This window comes from Dendroctonus ponderosae, unplaced genomic scaffold, assembly GCF_020466585.1.
Source record: "Dendroctonus ponderosae isolate FM_Combo_2020 unplaced genomic scaffold, Dpon_F_20191213v2 Dpon_F_20191213_10, whole genome shotgun sequence".
NCBI lineage: Eukaryota > Metazoa > Arthropoda > Insecta > Coleoptera > Curculionidae > Dendroctonus > Dendroctonus ponderosae.
The window spans coordinates 5767561-5789936 of NW_026017111.1; the positions used below are offsets into that span (position 1 = coordinate 5767561).

At 38.7% G+C, this 22376-nt stretch overlaps 3 protein-coding genes across 5 annotated transcripts in view; 2 read left to right on the top strand and 1 right to left on the bottom strand.

Moving 5' to 3' along the window:
• LOC109543557 (neurogenic locus notch homolog protein 3) lies at positions 1-17752 on the top strand. 3 transcript variants are annotated; one of them, XM_019913332.2, is made up of 24 exons: positions 1-228; positions 2203-2286; positions 4974-5123; positions 7695-7907; positions 10574-10759; positions 11538-11678; positions 11743-11934; positions 11993-12202; positions 12260-12484; positions 12539-12640; positions 12698-12850; positions 12905-13082; positions 13144-13253; positions 13311-13427; positions 13493-13648; positions 13759-13897; positions 15242-15435; positions 15497-15727; positions 15999-16178; positions 16239-16511; positions 16579-16830; positions 16882-17108; positions 17168-17410; positions 17463-17752. In XM_019913332.2, exons 1-24 carry the CDS (start codon positions 225-227, stop codon positions 17604-17606), a joined length of 4104 nt encoding a protein of 1367 aa, XP_019768891.1. In that variant the 5' UTR covers positions 1-224; the 3' UTR covers positions 17607-17752. The 3 variants fall into 3 exon arrangements, with proteins under 3 accessions (XP_019768891.1, XP_048518199.1, XP_019768893.1); XM_048662242.1 differs by lacking the exons at positions 1-228; positions 2203-2286 and adding an exon at positions 4603-4799; XM_019913334.2 differs by lacking the exons at positions 1-228; positions 2203-2286 and adding an exon at positions 4603-4790.
• Positions 17672-22376, bottom strand: part of LOC109543561 (SAGA-associated factor 11 homolog) — a 16272-nt gene continuing 11567 nt past the window's right edge. Inside the window, exons 2-5 of the mRNA XM_048662243.1 lie at positions 20178-20675; positions 19879-20055; positions 18200-18262; positions 17672-18139 (exon numbers count right to left, since the gene is read on the bottom strand). Coding sequence (XP_048518200.1) covers positions 17937-18139; positions 18200-18262; positions 19879-20055; positions 20178-20583 — 849 coding nt within the window. The 5' untranslated portion in view covers positions 20584-20675 and the 3' untranslated portion in view covers positions 17672-17936. The remainder of the gene's footprint in view (positions 18140-18199; positions 18263-19878; positions 20056-20177; positions 20676-22376) is intronic.
• Positions 21021-22376, top strand: part of LOC109543558 (piwi-like protein Siwi) — a 5698-nt gene continuing 4342 nt past the window's right edge. The window contains exon 1 of the mRNA XM_019913335.2: positions 21021-21146. The gene's annotated coding sequence lies outside the window, so the exon portion shown is untranslated. The remainder of the gene's footprint in view (positions 21147-22376) is intronic.

Consider the following 22376-nt stretch of genomic DNA (forward strand, 5'->3'; position numbering starts at 1 on the left):
ACTCTTCAGCGAGAGGAAAGTCGGTCAGTGGGCTTCGTCCGATCCGGCCAATTCTGATTCAGAAGGAGAAACGCACACGCGAACAGCGAGACAGTCGAACGAAGAGAACCTGCCGTGATAGTTCGCAAGAAGTTGTTTTTTTTTGTCATTTTGGAGGAACGTCGAGTTCTATTCAAGCTGCGCCAGTGAGTTTTCGATTGGATTGTGTTTTTGGTGTGCGCGTGATGAGTAAGTTTTCTTTGGCCTAATTGTTTTCTGCCCTTTGAAGCTAAGCGAATTTTACGCACACAATTGAAAATGCTTTTTTGAACCGTCTCCAGATCGGGAACCTGTTGCTATCGTGAGGCAAAAGAAACACTATTTGTTAAACCAATTTAAACCTAACAACTGACTGCATATTGAAGTCAAGTCGTCGTGGATTCTAATTTCTCTTATTAATATGTAAGCTAAATAGTGTAGGTAAAGCAAATGCAACATCGGAATTTTGATGGGAGCAGACACTTCCCACACGAATATCACAATGCATTATAGGAGGAATCCGATTAGCCCAAACACTCAAAACTCCTCCTATTCTAATTAGGCGCATTCCAACCAAGTGTGGCAATGAAATGTTATTCAAAACTAGCGATTCAGTTGCACAATTTTCGTGATATGGCGATCACACACATGAAAATGTAATATTTTTATGTACAGGGTGTCCCAACCTACCAAGTTTTTTTGAAGGTTTGGAGATTTTTCAAATTTGCGTTTGGCCACTTTAGGCAATTGAGCTAGTTTAGGCTTAAAAAATTCACAAGTTTTCAACGGGCCAACTTGGGGCACTGAAATTTTCTCCAACTATTACCAAAACCATCGGTTCTATAGCGGGGAAAGTTTTAAATCAATCGGAGCACTGGGACAGTTTTGGCAAAGCTTCAAAGCAAGCCTTGCGACTCTTGTCAAAAGTGCATGCCTTTGTTCGAAAAAAAACCATTCGCAACTAGAATAGATTGGGATCTTAGTTTGTTCATATTCATAAAAGACGCTCCAATCTATGTATTTTATGGAAATTATTTTCTGTTGGGAGCGCTTCTGAATTTTGGGGAATTTTTCAAATTTGAGTTTGCCGAACTGACTTTTAGTTCGAGGTGTAAAAATTACAATTTTCAAACCAGACCCCTGGGAACGGTCAACATTTCTCTATCTGTTGCCAGAGCCATCGAGCTAACCTCGAGAAAGTTTCATTTGATTTTTCCTGTTTTTTTTTGGAGTTTTTCCTGGACTTTTGATGATATTTGTCGACAGTGCACACCGGTATTTGAAAAAAGCTGCTTTAGTAACCAGAGCAGATGGACACCTGAGTTTTGCTGCATCCATAGAAGATACTCTAGTCTATAGATTTGCAAGATAATTTTTTGATGGGGTGTTCCTGATTTTTTGGGAATTTTTCAAATTTCACCGTGGAGACCACGACCCCAAATTTTTCAGTCAAAAATTCTAATTTGGCAACTAGAGCAAATATGCCCGAGAAATTGTCAGCATGCATAGAGAAACACTCGAATATATAAATAAATAAGGTACTGCTCTGCTGGGAGGACTCATAAATTTTTCAATGGTTTTCAAAATCGAGGCTACTTTAGGCAATGGACTTAGTTGGCCCTAAATTTAAAAAAATAACTAGTTTTGACCCAAGGCGCTTGTGGCATCGAAATTTTCCCTATCTATGGCCAAAGCCATTTTTTAAAACTCCACAAAGTGTGATTTGAATGAGCGCACTTCCGTCTATCGTGCAAGCTTGTGTTTGAAAAATTCTCCTCTAAAAACCAGAGCAGGCAGCGACCGGATACTTTTTGCCCATATAGAGAAAATATAATAATAGAAATTTTCCGTAAATTTGAGCATTTTTCCCAAACTAAAGCTAAAGCAAACGTGTTCGTTTGCAACTTATTTGGAATTTGCACACCTTATTAATTAAACTCCTTTACTTATTGATTTAACCTACTAACTTAAAATGTATCCCCTTTACTGATTACTCATAAAACACTAATAGTCGATCATCTTTGTTCGTTATTCATTGAGATTTGTTGGCATCCCACACTTGCATTGTATGCGAGTGCAAAGGCGGCTTTAGCCCTTCAATCTTCATCGCTGAATTAATTAGTTATTAGCTGTTGTTATTCATCGAAATTACTGTCTAAACTAACGTTGTTTTATTGAATTTAGATGTAGGCAACATGATCCTCAAGTGGCCGTTGCTTTTGGGATTGTTCTTGCTTGCAGTGGTTCAAGTGCAATGCAGAAGCAGAGGTAAGTTTAAGTTTCCAATTAAATTTGCAATTTAGTGTCTTTACATCTTGGGATCTAAATCAATTTCATAGTTGAAACCAGCTCTTTTCGGTCGAGTTTGTGCATGCATGCATGAGGGTCTAGATCGTTTGGACATGAGTTTTGGAGAAATTAATTATTGAAGTCCCAATTTTAATGTATTTCTTTCCCAAAATTTCGCAAAATCAGCCAAACTAATTAATCAAACGAACGAAACTGAAGTGAAAGAGTTTTGCAGAAATTAAATGTTGAGTTCCGGCTTGCAAAACCGCTCAATCTCAATAGTAGTTATATTAAAAAATTCGTAAAAAAACCGCAAGATATGACAGAAAAACGAGCATTTTACTGTTAGTAACACGATGTTTTTGTATGTAAAAGCTCACCAGTGACTGTAAAAGAGCAATGGTTTCTAGAGAAATTAGTTATTGATGTCCGGCCTGCAAAACGACTCAAATTTCGATTGCAGTTTTAAAAAATCGTAATAAATCAGTCAACTCAGCCAATAAAACGACTATTTAAAGGTCGATAAAAGGAGCTTTTCTTTATTCGAGCAGCACAAAGTCAACTATTTAACTGGCGGAGTTTAGTGAAAATAAACTCTCAAAAGCCGGTCGGTAAAACGGCTCATTATTCTCTGGTAAAAAAACTATAAAAAATCAATTAAATATGTCAATGAAACGAAAATTTAACGTCAATAAACAAAAACTTCCACTTTTTACAAAGCTCAAAATCAACTGGCCAGGTGACTCTGTTTTGGGGAAAATAATTGTTAATTTCCGCCATTATTAAAAGCCACACAATCTTCGCAGGTCGCTTTAAAAAAATTGTAGAAAATCATCCATATCTGCCATTGACTGCAAAATTTACGGAGAAATAAAACATGCTTTTAGCTATGTGGTGAGCACAAAAGCTTCTAAATAAGTGAAAGGCTTTTGGAGAAACACATTTTTGAACACGAGCTCGCAAAACGGTTCCATTTTGGATAGTTGCTTTCAAAAATTCATCAAAACTCCCTGCAATATGCCAATAAAAGAACTTTTATCTGTGCGTATAAAGGGATTTTTTGTATGTAATAAAGGTAATTGTGATTGTTTTGTTTCCAGAGTGTGAGAGAAATTATTTGTTGAATTCCGCATAACGACCCAACTTTTGTTAGTTGAGTTTAAAAATTGATAAAAAATCAATTAAATCTGTAAATTAAACAAATCTTTTTTAGTCAATAAACGAAAACTTTTGCTATTTACAAAGCTCAAAATCAACTGTCCAGCTGACTCGCTTTTGCAGAAAATAATTTTTAATTCCCACTGGAAAAGTCAACCTTCGCAGGTCGCTCTAAAAAAATTGTAGAAAAGAATCCAAATCTGCCATTGATTGGAAAATTTACGGTGAAATGAAACATGCTTTTAGCTATCTGGTGAGCACAAAAGCTTCTATAGAAGTGAAAAGCTGTTGGAGAAATATATTTTTGAACGCAAGCTCTCAAAACGGCTCCATTTTGGATCGTTGCTTTCAAAAATTCATCAAAACTCCCTTCAATCTGCCAATAAAAGGACTTTTACCTGTGCATGAAAAGGAATTTTTTGTATGTAATAAACGTAATTGTGAAGTTTGTCAGAGTTTGAGAAAATTCATAAAAAATCAACGAAATCTGCCAATGAAACTAATATTCTTGGGTGAATCAATGAAAACTTTTGCTCTAGATTAAGCTTAGAATCAATCAACGATCTGCGTGAATGAGTGTTGAAAGTCAGTCCTCAAGTGCAAAAATGCAGGACATTTTCTATTAAGAAACTTTGTGTTCAGTTTCCGTGCAACTACCGGAAGTGTTGATTAGTTCAGCTGTTATTGAAGAAACTCATTGGTTAATTACTCATAAAACCTCACATAAAACACGTTACGTCCGCCAGCGGTGCCTCAGTGACCCACTGAAAAACCACCTAATTTAGCTGTAGCTTTTCACAATCTACACATCTTGATTTACTGGCCCTCTTCTTTGTACTCTCTACATGTGAGACATTTATTAGATAATTAGTAGGTAAGGTTAATTTATTAATTATTAATTATTAGTCATTAATTAATTTTTACTATTATAATTAATGAATAATTAATTAATTATTAATTTATTGATTCCAGGCATTAACAACATACCAGTTTCATAATTTTTTAAATTAGTGTACTTTCAAATGGTTGGAATTGTAGGAATTTAATATGTATCCACAATTTAATATGTATCCACTATCCGTCATAATTTACCAAGCATGTAACCATAGTAACGGGGAATAACAACAGAAGACGTAAAGACGAAAGGACGCCGAAGAGACGTCAATTTGAAAGAAAGCCGCGTAAATCCGTTTCAAAACAAGTTCATTTAGTCCAAAAGAGTCCGTATTACTACCGTACTTACCTGCAAGGTGAAAAGACGTTAGCCGAACGTGTACAGTCGGTTAATCAACCCCAGACCATTAGAAAAATCCTACAGAATTGAGGTCGAAAAAGTTTCGTAAAAATGTCATTAATTGTTTCAATACACATGCATACCCGAATCTAGGTCTAGACCAAAGTACCGCTACATCACTTTCTTTAATTGTTTGCAGAACTTACACTTCGATTTCAGACGCTTTTCGCACTTTAAATCGTTGCTACATCACTTTTTTTCCTGATGATTCTAGATCGAATCGTTGAATCAACCTCAAAATGCCCCATGCTGACCGAATGCCCGCTTAGAGCTGAGCAGTGCCAAGAAGATGACGACTGCGCTCTGGATGCGGTTTGCTGTAAAAGTCCATGTGGCAAAGTTTGCACCAAGCAGCTTTTTACTGGTAAATATCGAAAAATTCTCACTAATCTTCACCCGGATTTGTTAAGCGATTGCGGGTTTCATTGTGAAATGTGCAATGCCTTTTGAGCTCGGTAACGCCTGAGGAATTTGTTTAACTGTTACAATTTTACAACACAGTTCGAAAAAGACTTCTGTAGATTATTTCACACATGAACAACTATTATTATACAGGGCTTATTCACATTAAACGACACAACGTTAAACAAAACGTGCTACTGTTTGAATACAATTTTGGGACACACGGAACAACAAACGCATAAAAAACACTCAAAAATGTTCACATTTTTTTGCCATTTAGTGGGTGTCGTGCCCGAAGGGATCGGCAGAATAAACACATTAAAATTGATAAATGTCAAAGTTGTGCGAACCCTTTTCCGAAAAAAAAACCTTTTCCAAATGGAAGACACAATCTGAAAAATGGCGAATTGCTTTGCGACATTTAAAAATAAAATTCCTAATGTAGAACACATTGAAAAATGTAGACAAGCTGTGGGCTCATTTTGCGGACGCTTCGCTAACATTAAATAAAATCGTTGTTGACAAAAAAATTATTAAAAGTGGATTAATTTGGTGGAAGCACTTCCATGTCTTGTTTAGAACCGAAGCTGACTTGAAAAGAACGTAATTTTTCGCATACTTTTCGATGATTTTGAGCTCAAAAAAGTCTATTTGAACAGTATCTCAAGACAACACTTAGGCGTTTGATGCTAATCATTGCTTGTGGCTAATTTGAAAAACTTTTTTTTCAAAGAAACCATCTTGAACATTTGTTTAACTTGTCATTTTAACTGATCTTGATGGACCCAAATAGGCTCTGAAGTAATCGTTTTTATAAATTAAATAATTTCATGTCGTTTAATCTGAGTCACCCTGTATATAATTTTGCAACATTTCCAATTCGCAATGGTAAGTTGATGCTCACTGGTTGCATGCTGATCCTACTGCGGTTTGGAAAAAGCGAGTCTTTCATGCTACGTTATGAATTTCCCTCATTAATCGCCAGTGAAATATTGTATCATGTATCGATGATAGACGGACGTTAAGGAAGAATGCAAATAACCATCAAACTTAAATAACTTACTATGATTTTCTTATCTTTCCTGGGTCTCAGTCAAAGTGTGAAGTAAACATTTTTGAAACAACGTTTATTTCATTACGTTTCGGCGAGACAACAGTGCGATCATCAGATTTAAAATTTACACAAACTCATGATTGGTTAAAATCCTTCTTGAAAACCTTTTTTTAAAGAACGTGTTCAAGAAGGCAAAGACCTAAAAGGACGTTGATTTTTACCAATCATGAGTTCGTGTAAATTTCAAATCTGATGATGGCGCTGTTGTCTCGCCGAAACGTAATGAAATAAACGATATTTCAAAAAATTTTACTTCACACTTTGACTGAGACCCAGGAAAGATTAGAATATCATAACAAGTACACGCAGTCAGGAAAATAAATCAGATTAAATAACTAACGTAATCTTATGCTAAATCGCCTCCTTTAAGATGAAGAAACTCACATCGAGAAACTTTGTTCACGAAGAAAAAGTTGACATTTCTTCTACCGTTGGCTAATTGAATTCAATTCTCCACTAAACCAGTCACATTTATTGACTGCCACAGCCACAGATATACATAATGTTATTTTTTCGCAATTCCGTTTGTACCCATGTATTTGAAACGTGACACATGGGGTCTCATGGATAAAACGTTAAAACGCAAATGCTTTTACTTCAAATTCTTAAAGCAAAACCTTCGAAGTATATTTGATCGATTGAAAACCATTTATATTTTATCTCCTTCTGTACTTTATAAATACTTTTGTGCGTCTGAGTTTTTAAGATTTCTCCATAACCCTTAATATCTCGTTGGGCATACAATCTTGTCGGTTTGTTCTTTGCTCCAGGTTTGATGGCCGACTTTAAATTTTGCCTCCTGCTTTCGGGTTGATTCTGAGCTGCCGCACGGATCTTCATTAATTTATTCAGATTTCCATTTATCTCCTGGTGCATCCTTGCCTTCATAATGCTATTTTTCGGCTTCTTCTCCGCAACAAGATCTGAGCCTACTGAGTGTTTCAGCACAGTGTTTAAGAGAAGGAAAGAGGGTGTATTTAACGTTGTTTTGGACAGTTGAAGCAAAGATTTTGCATACTGCAATATAGTTCGAGTGAAGCTTGAAATCACCCTAAACCTAAACAAGTAGAAACCCTAAACAAGTAGAATGCCAAGGCGGGAGAAGATTGGATTTTGGAGAAAGAAATTCAACAAATTTCGCCTGATCGTCCTCTTCACGCGCCGTGCTTTCTTTATCGGAGCTGATAGCGTTGCCTCATCCGCACTCAAGTTTCAACTACGACAACGGATGCCTTCTACATCTTATTATTCTAGACTTGTTAAAAAATGTAGCAAGCAGTCTGAACAACGAAACATTCTCTTCTACCTTGTGCTTCAATGGATTTCGCTTTGCTTCTCCTTTGCACTTCTATCAGATGCAGCATTTTTACTCATGAAACCCATGTTCAAGCTTTCGAAGAATATATTTCTGTTGCCTAGGTTGTCAGACCCTCCGAATGGCAGCATCCAGAAGAGCGAAATCCCTGGGAGTCGAAGCCAAAGGCGTAAGAATGCCGCGATGCAACAGAAAAGGGGGTTTCGAACCCATTCAATGTGATAACGAAATCGTCAGCACCTGTTGGTGTGTGGATGAAGCAGGATTTGAACGTGCTGGAACAAGAGCTCCTGCTGCCGCACTCGTAAACTGTACAGGTAAGGATGCAGTCTGTAAGTCAAAAAGCAATCCATATGCATTTTAAAGGCAAAATATTACATCAAAACAGAAGTAAAGTTTTATTGGCGGTCTGGTTGCATATTTTAAGTGTTGGAAATGGAAAAATCAGGTCATGGGTGTTGGGCTCCACAGACATCCGTTTTAGTTACTCAGGCGCTATCATTATCTGCATTTTATGGTTGCCACTTTGTTTCTAACGCGATAATTTTACAATTAATTGCGTGCACGGTTTGATTAGTGAAATTGTGCATTCGCAACGTTTACCGCAACTTGAAATCAAGTCGCTTACGGATGATTCTTATACTTTTCCAATTACGTCTCAATTGAATTAAATGTTTTTCTGCTTATTTTTGCAAATATATGAAACCAGAAACGCGTGAAACTCGCTTAATGACAGACGCATACATTAAAAAAATGACAAAATTGATTTCTAATTATAAATCGAACTGTTTTCTTAGGGGAGAGTTTGTTTCTGCCCTTCTATTCTACTCACCACCTTTTCACGGTGGATTCCATTAAATACATGAACTGCTTCTATTTGGGTTCGTGTTCTATCATCAAACCGAACAATAAGATTTTAACAGTCATGGCACTAGTAACTCGTTAAAAGTTCCGATTGTTTGGGTCAGGTGATCGAGGAGGCCTATTTTTGCTCCACCTTTTCCAGTTGATCTATATTTTATGTACATAATATTGGGCTGAAATGAGTCCGAGCCCTTTTATGGGCATGAATGGTCTGTTTGGGAGAAAGTTTTGAAACTTTGTTGAAAGTTTTCTTGAGTTCTGACTCAAAATGGATGTTTAAGCCCAACTGGAGTCTGCTTTAAAAAAATCCTGATTGTTTGATGTGAAAAGTCCCGATTGTTTAGTCAGGTGATCGAGGTGGCCAGCTGCTGTTGCACCTCGTCCAATTGATCGGTCTTCAATCATTTCATGTAATATTCGACTGAGTGAACCCGAGCTTCTTGATTTATGGCCTGTTTACGAGAAATTCTGAATAAATTCTGCACCGAACGATGCAGAGAAGTTGGATTTTTTCTCGTTCCGTTAACACCATTGCACCATTTCTACAACCGCAAAAGTAAATGTTTGGATACGATTGATTTTTAAGGCATCTCGTAATTTTGGTAAATTTGTGCCTCGTAAATTCCTCGAATTCTGTTGAGTTTAGGTAAAGGATATCGTACCTGAATGTTTAGACTTCAATGGAGTTCCAACTTCTGTCCAAAAAACTGCGCAAGCGATTGTGCTTGAAACTTCATCAAATCGCATCAAGCGCAGCTAATGGGGTGAAATTTCGGTTTTTTCGTAGAAGAAGTGTAAATGTTCAAGGGTTCAAAGTGTCAGATTTGCACAAATTTTCGTTTATTTTTGGAAAATTTTCAAAATTTATCTATCGGGTGCTTTAATCGGACGCGATTGTGTTTAAAAATGTATAAAATCTTAGAAAGCTCAAATATTGAAGTAGAATTTTCGTATTTTTATAGAAAAAGTGCAAATGTTCAAGTGTTTCAAGTTTTACAATTGCACAAATTTTCGTTAATTTTTCGGAAACTTTCAAATTTACCTTAGAAGCGACTGTTTAAACTGGGCGTGATTGTCTTTCAAAAATCATCAAATTTCATCAAGCGCAGGTAATGATGTGAAATTTCGGTATTTTGGTAGAAAAGGCGTCCACGTTCAAAAATCCAAAATGTCAGATTTGCTCTAATTTTGCTTCATTTTTGATAAATTTTCGAAATTTATCTAAAATATCGGGTGCTTTAATCGGACGCGATTGTGTTTGAAAATTTATAAAATCTTAGAAAGCTCAAATATTGAAGTGGAATTTTCGTATTTTTATAGAAAAACTGCAAATGTGTCTCAAGTTTTACATTTGTACGACTTTTCGTTAATTTTTCGGAAATTTTCAAATTTACCTTAGAAGCGACAAAAATCTTCAAATTTCAGCAGGCGCAGGTACTGAAGTGAACTTTCGGTATTTTAGTAGAAAAGGCGGAAACGTTAAAGAATCCGAAATATCAGATTTGCACGAATTTTCGTTCATTTTTGGGAAATTTTCAAAATGTATCTAAAATATCGGGTGCTTTAATCGGAAGCGATTGTATTTGGAAATTGAAATCACTGATGTGAAATTAGGGTTTTTTCGTAGAAGAGGTGCAAATGTTCTCAAATTGAATGTTTTACAATTGCACGAATTTTCGTTGGTTTTTGGAAAATTAAAAATTTACCATAATACCGAGTGTACAAATAGGGCGCGATTGCCTTTCAAAAATCATCAAATTTCATCAAACGCAGATGATGAAGTAAACTTTCGGTGTTTTCGTAGACAATGCACCAACGTTTAAGAATCCAAAACGTCAGATTTGCACAAATTTTCGTTCATTTTTGGGAAATCGCCAAAATGTATCTAAAATATCAGGAGCTTTAATCGGAAGCGATTGTGTTTGAGAGTTTATCAAATCGCATCAAGCGCAGGTAATGTGGTGAAATTTGGGTTCTTTCGTAGAAGGGGTGCAAATGTTCAAGAGTCCTAAGTTTCACATTTGCACAAATTGTCGTCGATTTTTTAATGTTAAATGAGCAGGCATCACTTCTGGGACTAACCGTTGTACCGTGATATATTTTGTCTGAGTTCTTCTAGCTCCTAAAGCGTGCGCTGACGCCACTTGCCGAATGTTCTGCCCTCACGGCTTCGCCCTCACCAAGGAAGGATGTCCAATGTGCCGCTGCAGAGATCCCTGTGACGATATTAAATGTCCCAATGCGCTGGAGTGTCATTTGGAAAAACTGGCATGTGCTGATCCACCCTGTCCACCTGTTCCAACATGTAAGTGGAACATAATAGATAACCGTTTTAAGCGCTTGTATTGTACAATCAGTTTAATTATTTGTGGCATTTGCATGTGTCTTCCAAGTTATTTTAATGCCTAGGTTGATGAACTTTTAACTGGTAGATTAGCAAACATGCATCCTGCAATTAACATTCTACATACTTAAAATCCGCATCATCTGAAATTACGACCTAAGAATAACATCGATTAATCAACCTGTTACGGATTTGAAAGATATATCTGGTCAAAAGGAAAAGTGATTCTAAGCATCTCATCAACAGTGGCCACAGAAATGAACTTCACGTTTATTAGTCACGAAGAAGTCTATTGACCTTTCTTTCGATTATCTGTTATGAAAGATGGGTGCGTTTTCATGAAGTTTTCGAGAAGTCAAGGATGAATATTTCCGCTTTTTCATCAGACTAAAAGTCAAGATCTAAAAGCAGTGGCACGCAATATAATTTTTCGGTTTAGCGTGCACCTTCGACCCTGCATAATAAAGCATTTATTTCAATTCCTTCTCTGAAAATACCTCGTACATTGCAACAGAATTCTAATTGGTTCTTGGCATGACATCGTGGTAGGTGCCATCACCATAAATTGCAGCATTAAAACAAAACGAACTTTCACTAGTCACCAACTGACTTTTGTCCTACCTACCTATGTTTGAAATACCAAAGCAATTACTATTCGATGCACATTGTTGAGGGTTCACATTGAAATCTCTTGGTTCTCACACTTATTAAGAAATTCATCTTCTTGGTACGTTTGCAGGCAAACGGGGCAGGAGTTTGGAAAACATCTGTCCTGTGGGAGACCCTTTAAGAATCAGTGACACCGTACGGCCGTTTTTGTGCGGAAACGATCCAGGAAAGCCCACATGTCCACCAATGTATCAATGTCTGGTTCAAAAAGGTAGTTGATTGCAGCATTGGAAACTGCCCGAAATTGGTTAAAACATGCTAGTTTATTGCTTCAGACAATGACTACGGTGTATGCTGTCCGGCGTCTCTAAAATTTCAAAAAACTGGACAATGTCCTAGCGCAGCAGACATCACAGATTTGGACTGCGGTACCTTATGCTCCCACGATCTTGAATGTTCGTCTGTACAAAAGTGTTGTCAGACTGATCAGTGTGGAGCGTCTTGTATGCATCCCAAGAATGTAACAGGTAGAAAACTTGCAGCCTATTTTTTTACAAGCCTAATCAGTCTGAATTGTCTGTGCAGAATGTTATCACCAACGAGCTCTATCGGAAGTGTTAGCAGTGAGTGAAAGAGCTGGCAGAGGATACGTGCCTCAGTGCACTGCGGACGGTCAATTCGAACCTAAACAATGCAGTCGAAATGGCCTGGTTTGTTGGTGCGTGGACCGTATGGGCCGAAAGCTGAAAGGTTCTATGGGGCCAGCAGACGCCGTTAATTGCTCAATTGTGGAAGGTAGTGAAGAACCTCCCAGAGGGAGTCTATGTGCAGAACGAATATGTTTATTTGCAGCGCGTGCAATAACAGTGGCTCGAAGCCTGGACAAAAATGGCAATGAATGCGATCAGCTCGAATGTGCAGCAGTATGTGAATACGGTTTCAAGCTGGGTGATGATGGATGTCATACATGCAAGTGCGACGATCCTTGCGATGGATACACCTGTCCAGAAGACGAAGAGTGCGTTAATGTGAAAGAGATCAGTTGCTCAGATTTTCTTTGCCCGTCTCTACCAGTTTGTAAGTGAACAGCAACAAGCCCTGCCTGAAGAAATTCACGGTGATCTGATTCAGGTCGACCGAAAGCAGTGTATGCGAACCCATGTCTTCAAGGAACTCCTCTGACTGATGATTTGATTGGCGCCCCAGTTGCGTGCGCTTTAAGATCTGAAGAAGGTACGAAAGATTTCCGTTCAGCTTCACGTTGCATTGCCCAATATTGCAAATTCGCAGGTACCATTTGCCCAAATGCCTTCGAATGTACCTCAGTACCCGGGTCAACTCAAGCAGTATGCTGCCCAGTGGAGGAAGTAGACGGAGTGGATCCGCTGAATGGAGAAGCTTCAGAAGATTTCAACCTTCGAGCTGAGGAAAGGCCACAAACAAGTAAGGTACTGTAACACTACTGTTCGGCAATAAAACTGTTCGTTCTGCTAAAAGTGTGCGAATATCTGAGGAGATTCACCGAAAGCATGGAGGGAACAAGAGAAGGAATGACTTTAGCTCTGCCAACTCCAGAGTGTGATCCGGAAGGAAACTATCTTGCCACGCAATGCGAAACTAATTCACATGAATGTTGGTGCGTGGATAATTTTGGCACCGAAATTCCTAATTCCAGGTAAAGTTCCCGGTTTCATTTGTTGAGTATTTTTCCAGTAACGTTTGCTTGCTTGCTATAGACGTGCAGATAACTCAACCAACTGCGAGGCACTGAGGAAAACCATGGACTGTTTGGATCTCACTTGTAGAATGGGCTGTGAATACGGCTTCATTTTATCAGAAGAAACTGGTAAGGTGTAGGTGTAAGAGAAGTAAAATTGCAGCAGATAATCAGTTGGTAATCCAGGATGCCCCACTTGTCAGTGCAGAGATCCATGCAGCGGTGTGCTCTGCAAAGAGGACGAGCAATGCCAGCTGGTAGAAGTGAGTTGCAGGGATCAATATTGTCCACCAGTACCAGCTTGTAGGTCCACCCCAAGCAGCACATTTTCTTGCTTTATCAATAACGAATTGCGATTATTAATGCAGGTCTTCCAAAGAAAATGGGCCAGTGTCCATACTTGGTTCCAGCCGCAGCGCCCACCTGCGATTTTGAATGTAACTCGGACTTGTCTTGCAATGGAACGATGCGATGCTGTTCCAATGGATGTGGCACTCATTGCGTTGAACCATTGCTACTAACAGGTAAATTGCGTTTTATTTTCCGAAGCACACAATTATATGTTGTTCTAACCCCGCTCCTATTGACTACAATTTTATCTCAACACTTGCGCTATTGAAGTGGTTTTTTTTAGGTTGTCAGCATCAGAAGACTTTAGCTCTGCATCAGGCGCATGAGTCCGGAATTCCGGCGGGAAAAGTGTACATACCCACTTGCACTGATGATGGCGATTATGCCTCGAAACAGTGCAATCATGGAACGAAAGAATGTTGGTGAGTTTCGTGTGCTGGCGCAACAAACCAATTAAACACTATTATTAAAGTCAAAGTTGTGTTGTGTTCGGTTTGACCAAGCTTAGAACGATTTTAGTATTTTTTTCCATTGGAAGATAAACAGGGTTATTCATGTTATACGACGCGGAAGATTGCGCCTGAACTTTAATTTTTTTAAAGTATAATTTTATGGATATTTGACCAGATACCAAGACCAGGCAAGTCTTGGTCTTGGTCTGCATGGTGCGATCAAAATATGTTAACGTTCCATCAATGTGAAACCACATGGCTGCTCTAATGTCTAACGTAATATCTTCTATTAACATTGAAAGCGGATTGACTAAAAAATTCGCCTCATTTTTCTGCACAATACTCAAAAAATCTCAGAAACCGTAAGCTTTGCGTGAGATAAACCTTAATAAAACTCACATTTCCAACATTGATATTAATAACTATGAGCCCAGAATCAAATCAATTAATGTGAAGAACAAAAGGTGTCTTGGTGGAAAACTCTTAGAGTAACTGTTTTAGAAATATCGACACTTGAAACGCGCCTGGCTCAATGTTAAGCAAAAACGGTGTCTTGGTGGTAAACTCTTAGAGCAACTGTTTTGAAAAATCGGCACTTAAAACGCGCGTCGCTCAATCGCGTTCAGAGAATCGAAGCGCGTTTTAAATGTTTGCGTGTCTCCAACAGGCCCTATTTTTTTTTCCTGCCTTGCATATCGAGGATCAGTTTGATTGCCTTGAATCTGGGGCCAAAGTTGAACAAAAATTATGTTTTAAGGAAAATCTCTCAGAGGAACTATTTTTGTAAAATCCGGACTTGAAACCCGCGTTTCTTAATCCCGTTTAGAGAACCCAAGAACTTGCTAAAGGTTTACTTTATTCAAGTGGCTCTACGTTTTTTAACACCCAATGGATCGACCTGCGGTTTGTTTTTGTTGAATTCTGGTTTAATGTGAAGCAAAAACGATGTCTTGGTGGTAAACTCTTAGAGCAACTGTTTTCGAAAAATCGTCACTTAAAACGCGCGTTGCTCAATCGCGTTCAGAGAATCGAAGCGCTTTCTAAATGTTTGCGTGTCTCCAACTGGCTCTAATTTTTCTAGTGTGTATATCGAGGATCCATTTGATTGCCTTGGTTCTGGGGTCAAAGTTGGCGAAAATAAATCAATCATTTCCTTCAAAAAAATGCAATTTGGATTGAATTTCATAATTGGAATGCCCCTGCATTAGAAATTAATTATAAAATCTAGGATTTTTTCATAAAATGATACCTTTTAAAAATTAACAAGTTTCTTGCCGTATAATCTGAATAATCCTGTCACTTTGGTGTTCTTAGGTGCGTAGATGAGCGAGGTTTCGAAATATCCCAATCCCGAACCCAAGATTCCGATCTAAATTGCGACGGCAAATTTGCAGCGCATAATTGTTCAGAATTGGATTGTGAGGAGTGCGAACACGGATATATGATGAATGATGATGGCTGTAGGACCTGCGACTGCGTCCAGCCCTGCTCCAGAATTTCTTGTCGAGGTACATGGAGCTGGACCATTGATCAGGTCTAAGTTATTGCCATCCATTATTGCTCCCGTAGGTGAAGGAGAGACGTGCAGACTGGTGGCGGTGGAGTGCGTTAACCTGCCTTGCCCTTCGGTACCCATGTGCCTACCCAAGAAGGAGAATCCATGCCAGAATGGGGAGCCTCTCAGGTTGGGCAACCGGGATGAATTGTTCACGTGTGGACCTGAGGCAGAAAGCTGTCCTTCGTCGCATAAATGTCAATTAAGCCCTGTAGGAGAATATGCAGTCTGCTGCCCTAAACCCAGTAAGTTTCACAATCTATCTAGTATTTATTTTGATTTATTTTCCTGGCTGCGTGTAATTGTTATTATATTTTTTCTTTCCTGGGTTTCAGTCAAAATGTGGAATAAAAATGCTCATATCGTTTATATCATATTACGTTGCAACAGCACCATCATCAAACTTAAAATTCAACACAAACCCATAATTGGGAAACATTAGATTCTTTTTAGGCTTGACTGGTTTGAAACCTAAATCATTAAGGTCATCAAACTACTGTTTTTTAAACTTTCCAGGAGACGTTTGCTTTGAGCCGCTGGATCCAGGAAAATGCTTAGCAAGCGAAACAACCCGGAATGTAACTCGCTATTACTTCAATTCCAGAACGAACAAATGCGACACCTTTACGTACTCAGGGTGCCAAGGAAATCACAACAATTTTCATAGCGAAATGATGTGCAGCTCCGTTTGTCCGGGTAACTTGTCAGCTTTCCGCTTGTCTCCTTGTAGTAATATTTAATCACTTTGTAATACAGTCCTGAGTCAGTGCGAACGTTTGCGCGAAAAGAACCAGCGGGCTGCTGACCGGTACAAAAAACCCACATTCGCTCCAAGGTGTGAGCCGCAGACGGGAAATTGGCAGCCAGTCCAATGCCTGGAACATGTGGGAGTCTGTTGGTGTGTCACACCTCTTGGGGAGCCGCTCAAAGGAACCCTGACCAGAGGCGCTGAACCGGAATGCAACTTTCGACAAGCGCGGAACAGGCCGGCTAGCAATAGAATCGATTCTGCTAGTGAAGCTGACCTAGGTAAGAGTGCATTCAAACAACTTATACCTAAGTCAGTATGGATTAAAAGCGACTCTATTCGCTTCAGTTCTAGAAGAGCTAATGATGCAACTAGGATCAATGGACGAAGAAGATCTGGTATCGGATGTTGATATTGATCGAATGGACACTGACGTCGACTTAGCCTTTCTAACAAGGTGCGAGGCGTTGGGTGGCCAATGCGACACTGATGGTAAGTTTCTGGCCACTCAATGCGAAGAAGACACTTGCTGGTGTGTGGACGAGGCCGGAAATCAGCTACCTGGCACCAGCACATTTGTTAGGCAGCAAAAAACCTGCAGTGAGTAGTCGATACTTTAAGCCATACAGGCAAAAACAGGTCGCCTTTTAGGAGTTGTACCGGTGGAGAGCGCAGAAGTTACTTTGGCGTTCCGAGGTAAATTCGATGACATTTTGGCCATTCCAGTGGTGAACCAGATAACGAAGACTGTTCAACGGCTGAAAGGGAACGTGAATGACGATGGATTTCACACGCATGTGACTCCTGATGTATTGTACGTAACATTTTCTGTGATTGGGAGTAACAAAGTTGACGTCGCCTACAGCTTGGAGCAGATGGTAATATATCGAACAATTTTGGAAAGTACACACTTCACTGAGCATACAAAATACTACAGATCATGCAGCAAAAACTTCCTGGACTGACTGCCGACATCACAAGATCCAGAGTGATTCACAAATTGTTGTCGCAAGAGAGCGAATTAGGAGACAAAGCAATGGCCCTACAGCACAGAGAAATCGTTTCACAAGCGCCCGTTTCTGCAGTAGCTCCATATCATACAGCTTTGATTGTGATTGCTGCTGCATCCGCTTTCGTCATCTCAGTTCTGACTGTATTGGTAATTTTGTACAGGAGAAAAGTAAGTTAGATTAACAAGCAGTGACTGGTTGCGCTCATGTATTTCTATGTAGATGAACAGCATAAATCAGCAAAAAATCACGGAAGATAACAGATGCGTTTCCGGCAGCAGGCCAATCTACATTGAATTGCCCAACGAGAAATATCATGCCATAGCTGCGGTTCCTGCGTCGAATCCTGCCTATACAGCTCGCTAGGTGTTGCAAGTTTTGTTCATTGTTGGTCATTTCGCAAGAGGCGAAATAAGTGAAATACGTATCGCTTAAGTGGTTTTAGATGTTTAATCAACATACAGTATGTACATAATGAATTATTTAGGAAAATTAAATTATTTCAAAGACTACATCACCATTACACATAATAATGACTATGCACTGACCCAATATGCCATCTGAAGACAAGTACATAATCACTGCTATACCATTTATACCTACAGGTCCTGAATTGGCACACATGAATGTATCGGCTCACTAACGTTGCATTGAAAATGTCCTCGAAGACGCCAAAAAGTTAGAATAACGGCCCAACTAATCGAATGACAATGAAGTACTGGGTGATCCTTTGCCCTTGTTCTTCTTTTTAGCCTTATCGCGTTTCTTGGATGGTGTGTATGATCCAGTACCATCTGTTGGAGATGAACTATTGGATCGACTATCTTGCAAGTCAAACCCGAAGGAGCGTCGTCCATTGTCCATCATGTAGCGGAGATTGGTAACTTCGTCATAACTACCTGAGATTAAAATCCATACTTGAATGACATAGCATTCGAGAATAATATGCATTTATGTACCTTCTATGTCAACATTCGTGGCATCGGCATATTCCTGTAGCTCTACGTTCTTCTTTGGTGTTCCTGAAGACAAAATAAAGGTATGGTTGCTTTTAACTGCAGAAAGTAATACAGGGTGCCCCGTAAGCACATGATAAAAGTGGCACTTAGACACTCTTTGGGTCAAATTAAGAAAAATGTCCAGCCCCTCTTCTATCGATGGTCAAATTTCTTAAAAAAATTATGGTTTTTGAAATACTATTGGGAGAATGGTACGATGGATTTTAATGAAAATTTCTGAATTCCTATACAGGGTGTCCCGTAAGAACATGATCAAAAGGGTACCGCGATATTCTTTGGATCAAAAGAAGATGATCTGACCTAACTTTTATTAACAATAAATGCTGATCATAGTTCTTGAAAGAAATTCTCTTTTTTGAAATATCGGTAGAATGGTATACCATTCTCGTACGATCGTATACGATGTATTTTGGTGAAACTCGCTGTGAATTTGTGCTTATGTAAGACCCAAATTTTGCACAAGTGGTGAATTTTTTAGTGTCGGAGTACAAAAACTACCAGAATTTTTTATTTGGTGGATGGAATCAACTCATTTTTTTTTTGTTGATGCACTAGTCATTTATTCACAATTTTGTGCTCTTTGTAAAATCATAGCATTTATAGTTTTTGTACAAAAAATATGTTTGTTTTCTTACCACGTAACAATGTTAGACATTAACTGCAAATATGCTTCGCGTAAACGCCTACGCTTCCACGCAAGTTGTCTTCGCAAAACCCTAATACTTTGACCATGTCGGCCACTTCTTCATTAGAAAAGGTCGCTAGAAACAAATTCATGCGATTGATTGACAATTAATTTATGTATCGTATCACGATATTTGCAGTTAATGTCTAACATTGTTAAGTGGCAAGAAAACAGAAATATTTTTTGCGCAAAAACTATGAACGCTACAAGGTTTTACAAAGAGCACAAAATTCTGCATAAATAACTAGTGCATCAACCAAAAAAAAATAGTTGATTTCATCCTGCAACTAAAAAGTTCTGGTAGTTTTTGTACCACGACACGCAAGAATTCCCCACTTGTCCAAAACGGCCGAACCCGATTGTTTCATCAACATATGAATCTTACATAAGAACAAATTCACAGCGAGCTTCACTAAAATACAGCGTACCATTGTCCCGATATTTCGAAAAAGATAATTTTTTTGAAGAACTTTGACCATCAATAGCAGAGGAGCCAGACATTTTTTGTTAATAAAGATTAGGCCGATCGTCTTCTTTTAGTCCAAAAAATATCGCAGTACCCTTTTGATCATGTGCTTACGGGACACCCTGTATAAGACTCTTGTCTTGATCAAGCAGCCGAGTTCAGCCGCTTTGGGCAAGTGAGGAATTCTTCAGTGTCTTGGTGCAAAAGCTACCAGAACTTTTTATTTGGTAGCTGAAATCAACTATTCTTCTGGGTTGATGACAATTTTATCCTCTTATAGCAATCATAGCTTTTGAGCAAAAATTATTTCCATGCTCCTTAATCCATCGTACCCTTCTGCTATTTCAACAAAGACCAACTTTTTCAAGAATCTTGACCATCGAGCAAAAGCCAAGTTAGGCCCGCTGATCCAAAGAATATGGCAGTACCCTGTTGCTCATGAGCTTACGGGGCACCATCTTATGTTACCTCTTCCTTTTTTGCCCCCATTTTTGTCTTTCTTCTTGGTACTTTTCCGTGTACTCCAGTCTTCATCATCATCATCGTCAGATGCAAAGTTCCCATAAGATGACGTGTCTTCTTTGTCCTTAATAGTAACCGCCCTTCGAGTCGCAGTTCTAGACGAACGGCTGTCACTGCGAATACCTAATAAAGAAAAGCTGATTGAAGCTGAATTTGTTCATAGAAATTTGAATTGCTCAGGCTAATTCTTAGAAACTGAATCGTTATAAGCTGTATGCGTTGTGAATTTAAGCAAGTTGTCTTACCCATGCACTTTGCTAAATGGCGAGCAAAGTTTAAAGGTGCCACAGTCCGTTCGCAGTTCGGGCAGTTGAACTTCTGGCAATTTTTCACAGAGGCCTGTTGGAAAGCTTCATTTTTACTAGTTTCATCCTCTTCGCCCAGTTGATGCACCTCCAAGCAATACGCGTTGGTCTTGAATTTTCGATGGACATCGAAAATAATGCCCAATGTAGCCTCATCCACTGCATTATCGAAGAAACTCTCGACGCAACCCTTTAGAACTTGTTTGTTCTTCATCATTTCTTGAAAATCTTCATACAAATGCTCAAATAAATTGGGATTTTCGTCTTGTTCAACTAATTCGTTCAGCTCTTCGTCCGACAGGCTTTCTTCTTCCTCCTGGGGTGCATGAGACTGTCTTTTGGCCATTGTCTTTATAGAAGAGTACAAGCTCTGTTATGCCCCAGCTTTTAACGTTTTTAACCTCGAAATACTATTGATTGACGGCAATTCATCACATTCTAGTAATTTAATATACATTATTAGTCTTGTTCTGAGACAGTGTTTAATAGAAGTAGGTATTTGTGTATTTCTTTAAGTACAAAGTACAACACACGGGTGAATTCTACAATTAATTCTTAAATTATTTGTGCTGTTTAATTATTGGCAACATGCCTTTCCAGCAATTTACAGTATATGAAGAATAACTGGGACTCTATCTGGAGTATCTAGAGGTGCAGGATGCAACCTTACACATATTTTAGAAACTTTACCCTACGCAAAAAGTCTGATGAAGTCTTGGATTCGGTTGAGGAACTTGAAAACGTTAGGGATATTTACTACTACAGTTGGAAGAATTGCGCGTTAGTACCTAGGCGACCTGTTAGGTGTCGAAAGTGTCAGCACCATTTTGTTTTCCGTTTGGAACCTAGTCCAGGTTGAAGGGTTTTGGTTGAAAGGTTTGGGATAAATTGATAATCAAATAAATAAAGGTAAGTACCATTCGTTATAGCAAGCTTTTAGAAAAGTTTCATTTCACATTTGCCACTCTATGTTGTTTCGAATCGCAATATTTACAAGGTTCTTAACTTGATTATTGAGAAATATTATCCAAGGACTTGCCTGATGCTAATAGCTTGTCTAGGCAAAACTGGGCGTCCGTTTAATGAATTGGAGGCACGCTCCGAATCCTTTTTCACTTGCACAACTGCTGATGTGACATAAAACCGAACGAATACTTGGTAAAAAGAAGTACCATTTTGTCACATGTTTGATGAAAATGTTAGGATAAGTTTGGCCGGTTGTGTTTAGTTTTCTATAAAACCAACGACTACACTCTTACTTCTGTCGTTGTGGGCCTATTTCCATGATAAAATTGGTTAGCACGTGAACCTCCCCTTAATTCAGGCTTTTGTTGTTTTACCGACCTGAAAACTACTCCGACTAATTCTCGAAACAACTTAATAAAGTTCTGCATCTTACGGTTTGAAATCTACCCAGAGTATGTTACTCTTTGTTAAATTGCATAGTTCAGACTATACAGTATTAACTTGTAATTCCAATTCCGATTCCAATTAACAATTTTTTTCTGTTTTACGGTAATTAAAGCTTCGTTATTTTCATTGCAAACTTTGTAATTTTTGCCGAAAACAATTTATAAAGGTCTTGAAGTCTTCACATCCCAAGAATCAACTTGTTGCTCAATTAGTTTACTCCATGGTTTCTACATACCAGATTCAGGGTTCAGATCGCACATTTCCCAACCCTTGGCCATTTCAATCATAACGTGCTTTAGATCATTTTTTTAATTCTGCACTTTCGGAAGCGTCATTCTCTGCTTTAATATTCTCTAATACAACTTGATCCATGGGTTGCATAGGTGGCAAAAAGGTTGCAACAATTTGGTTGTCATCTGAAGACAAGTCTTCTGGGTGCCCTGGCGCATTGTCCAAAATTAGAAGTCTGCATGTAAATTCATCTATAGAACCATTTTTCAAAAATTTCTTTGCTGGCACAGGCTTTCTTCTGTCCTTAAGGTCTGGTAAGTCATCGGTAACTATTAATTTCCTTGCCTGGCACTAATTTCATTTTATTAGTCCCAAAGGCATAAACATATGTTGTCGATAATTGATTCGTGCTCTATCAGCAAAACACTCGGGCGACCATAAACTCCAGAGAAACCCATAAATAAGGGCACTGATTGTTTATGTGTCAGGTTATAG

Excerpts from the sequence above, each read along its gene's own strand:
- LOC109543557 (XM_019913332.2), top strand. Across the intron at positions 5,124-7,694 it reads CACCAAGCAGCTTTTTACTG|GTTGTCAGACCCTCCGAATG; the intron begins GTAAATATCGAA and ends TCTGTTGCCTAG. Across the intron at positions 12,485-12,538 it reads TTGCCCGTCTCTACCAGTTT|GTCGACCGAAAGCAGTGTAT; the intron begins GTAAGTGAACAG and ends GATCTGATTCAG.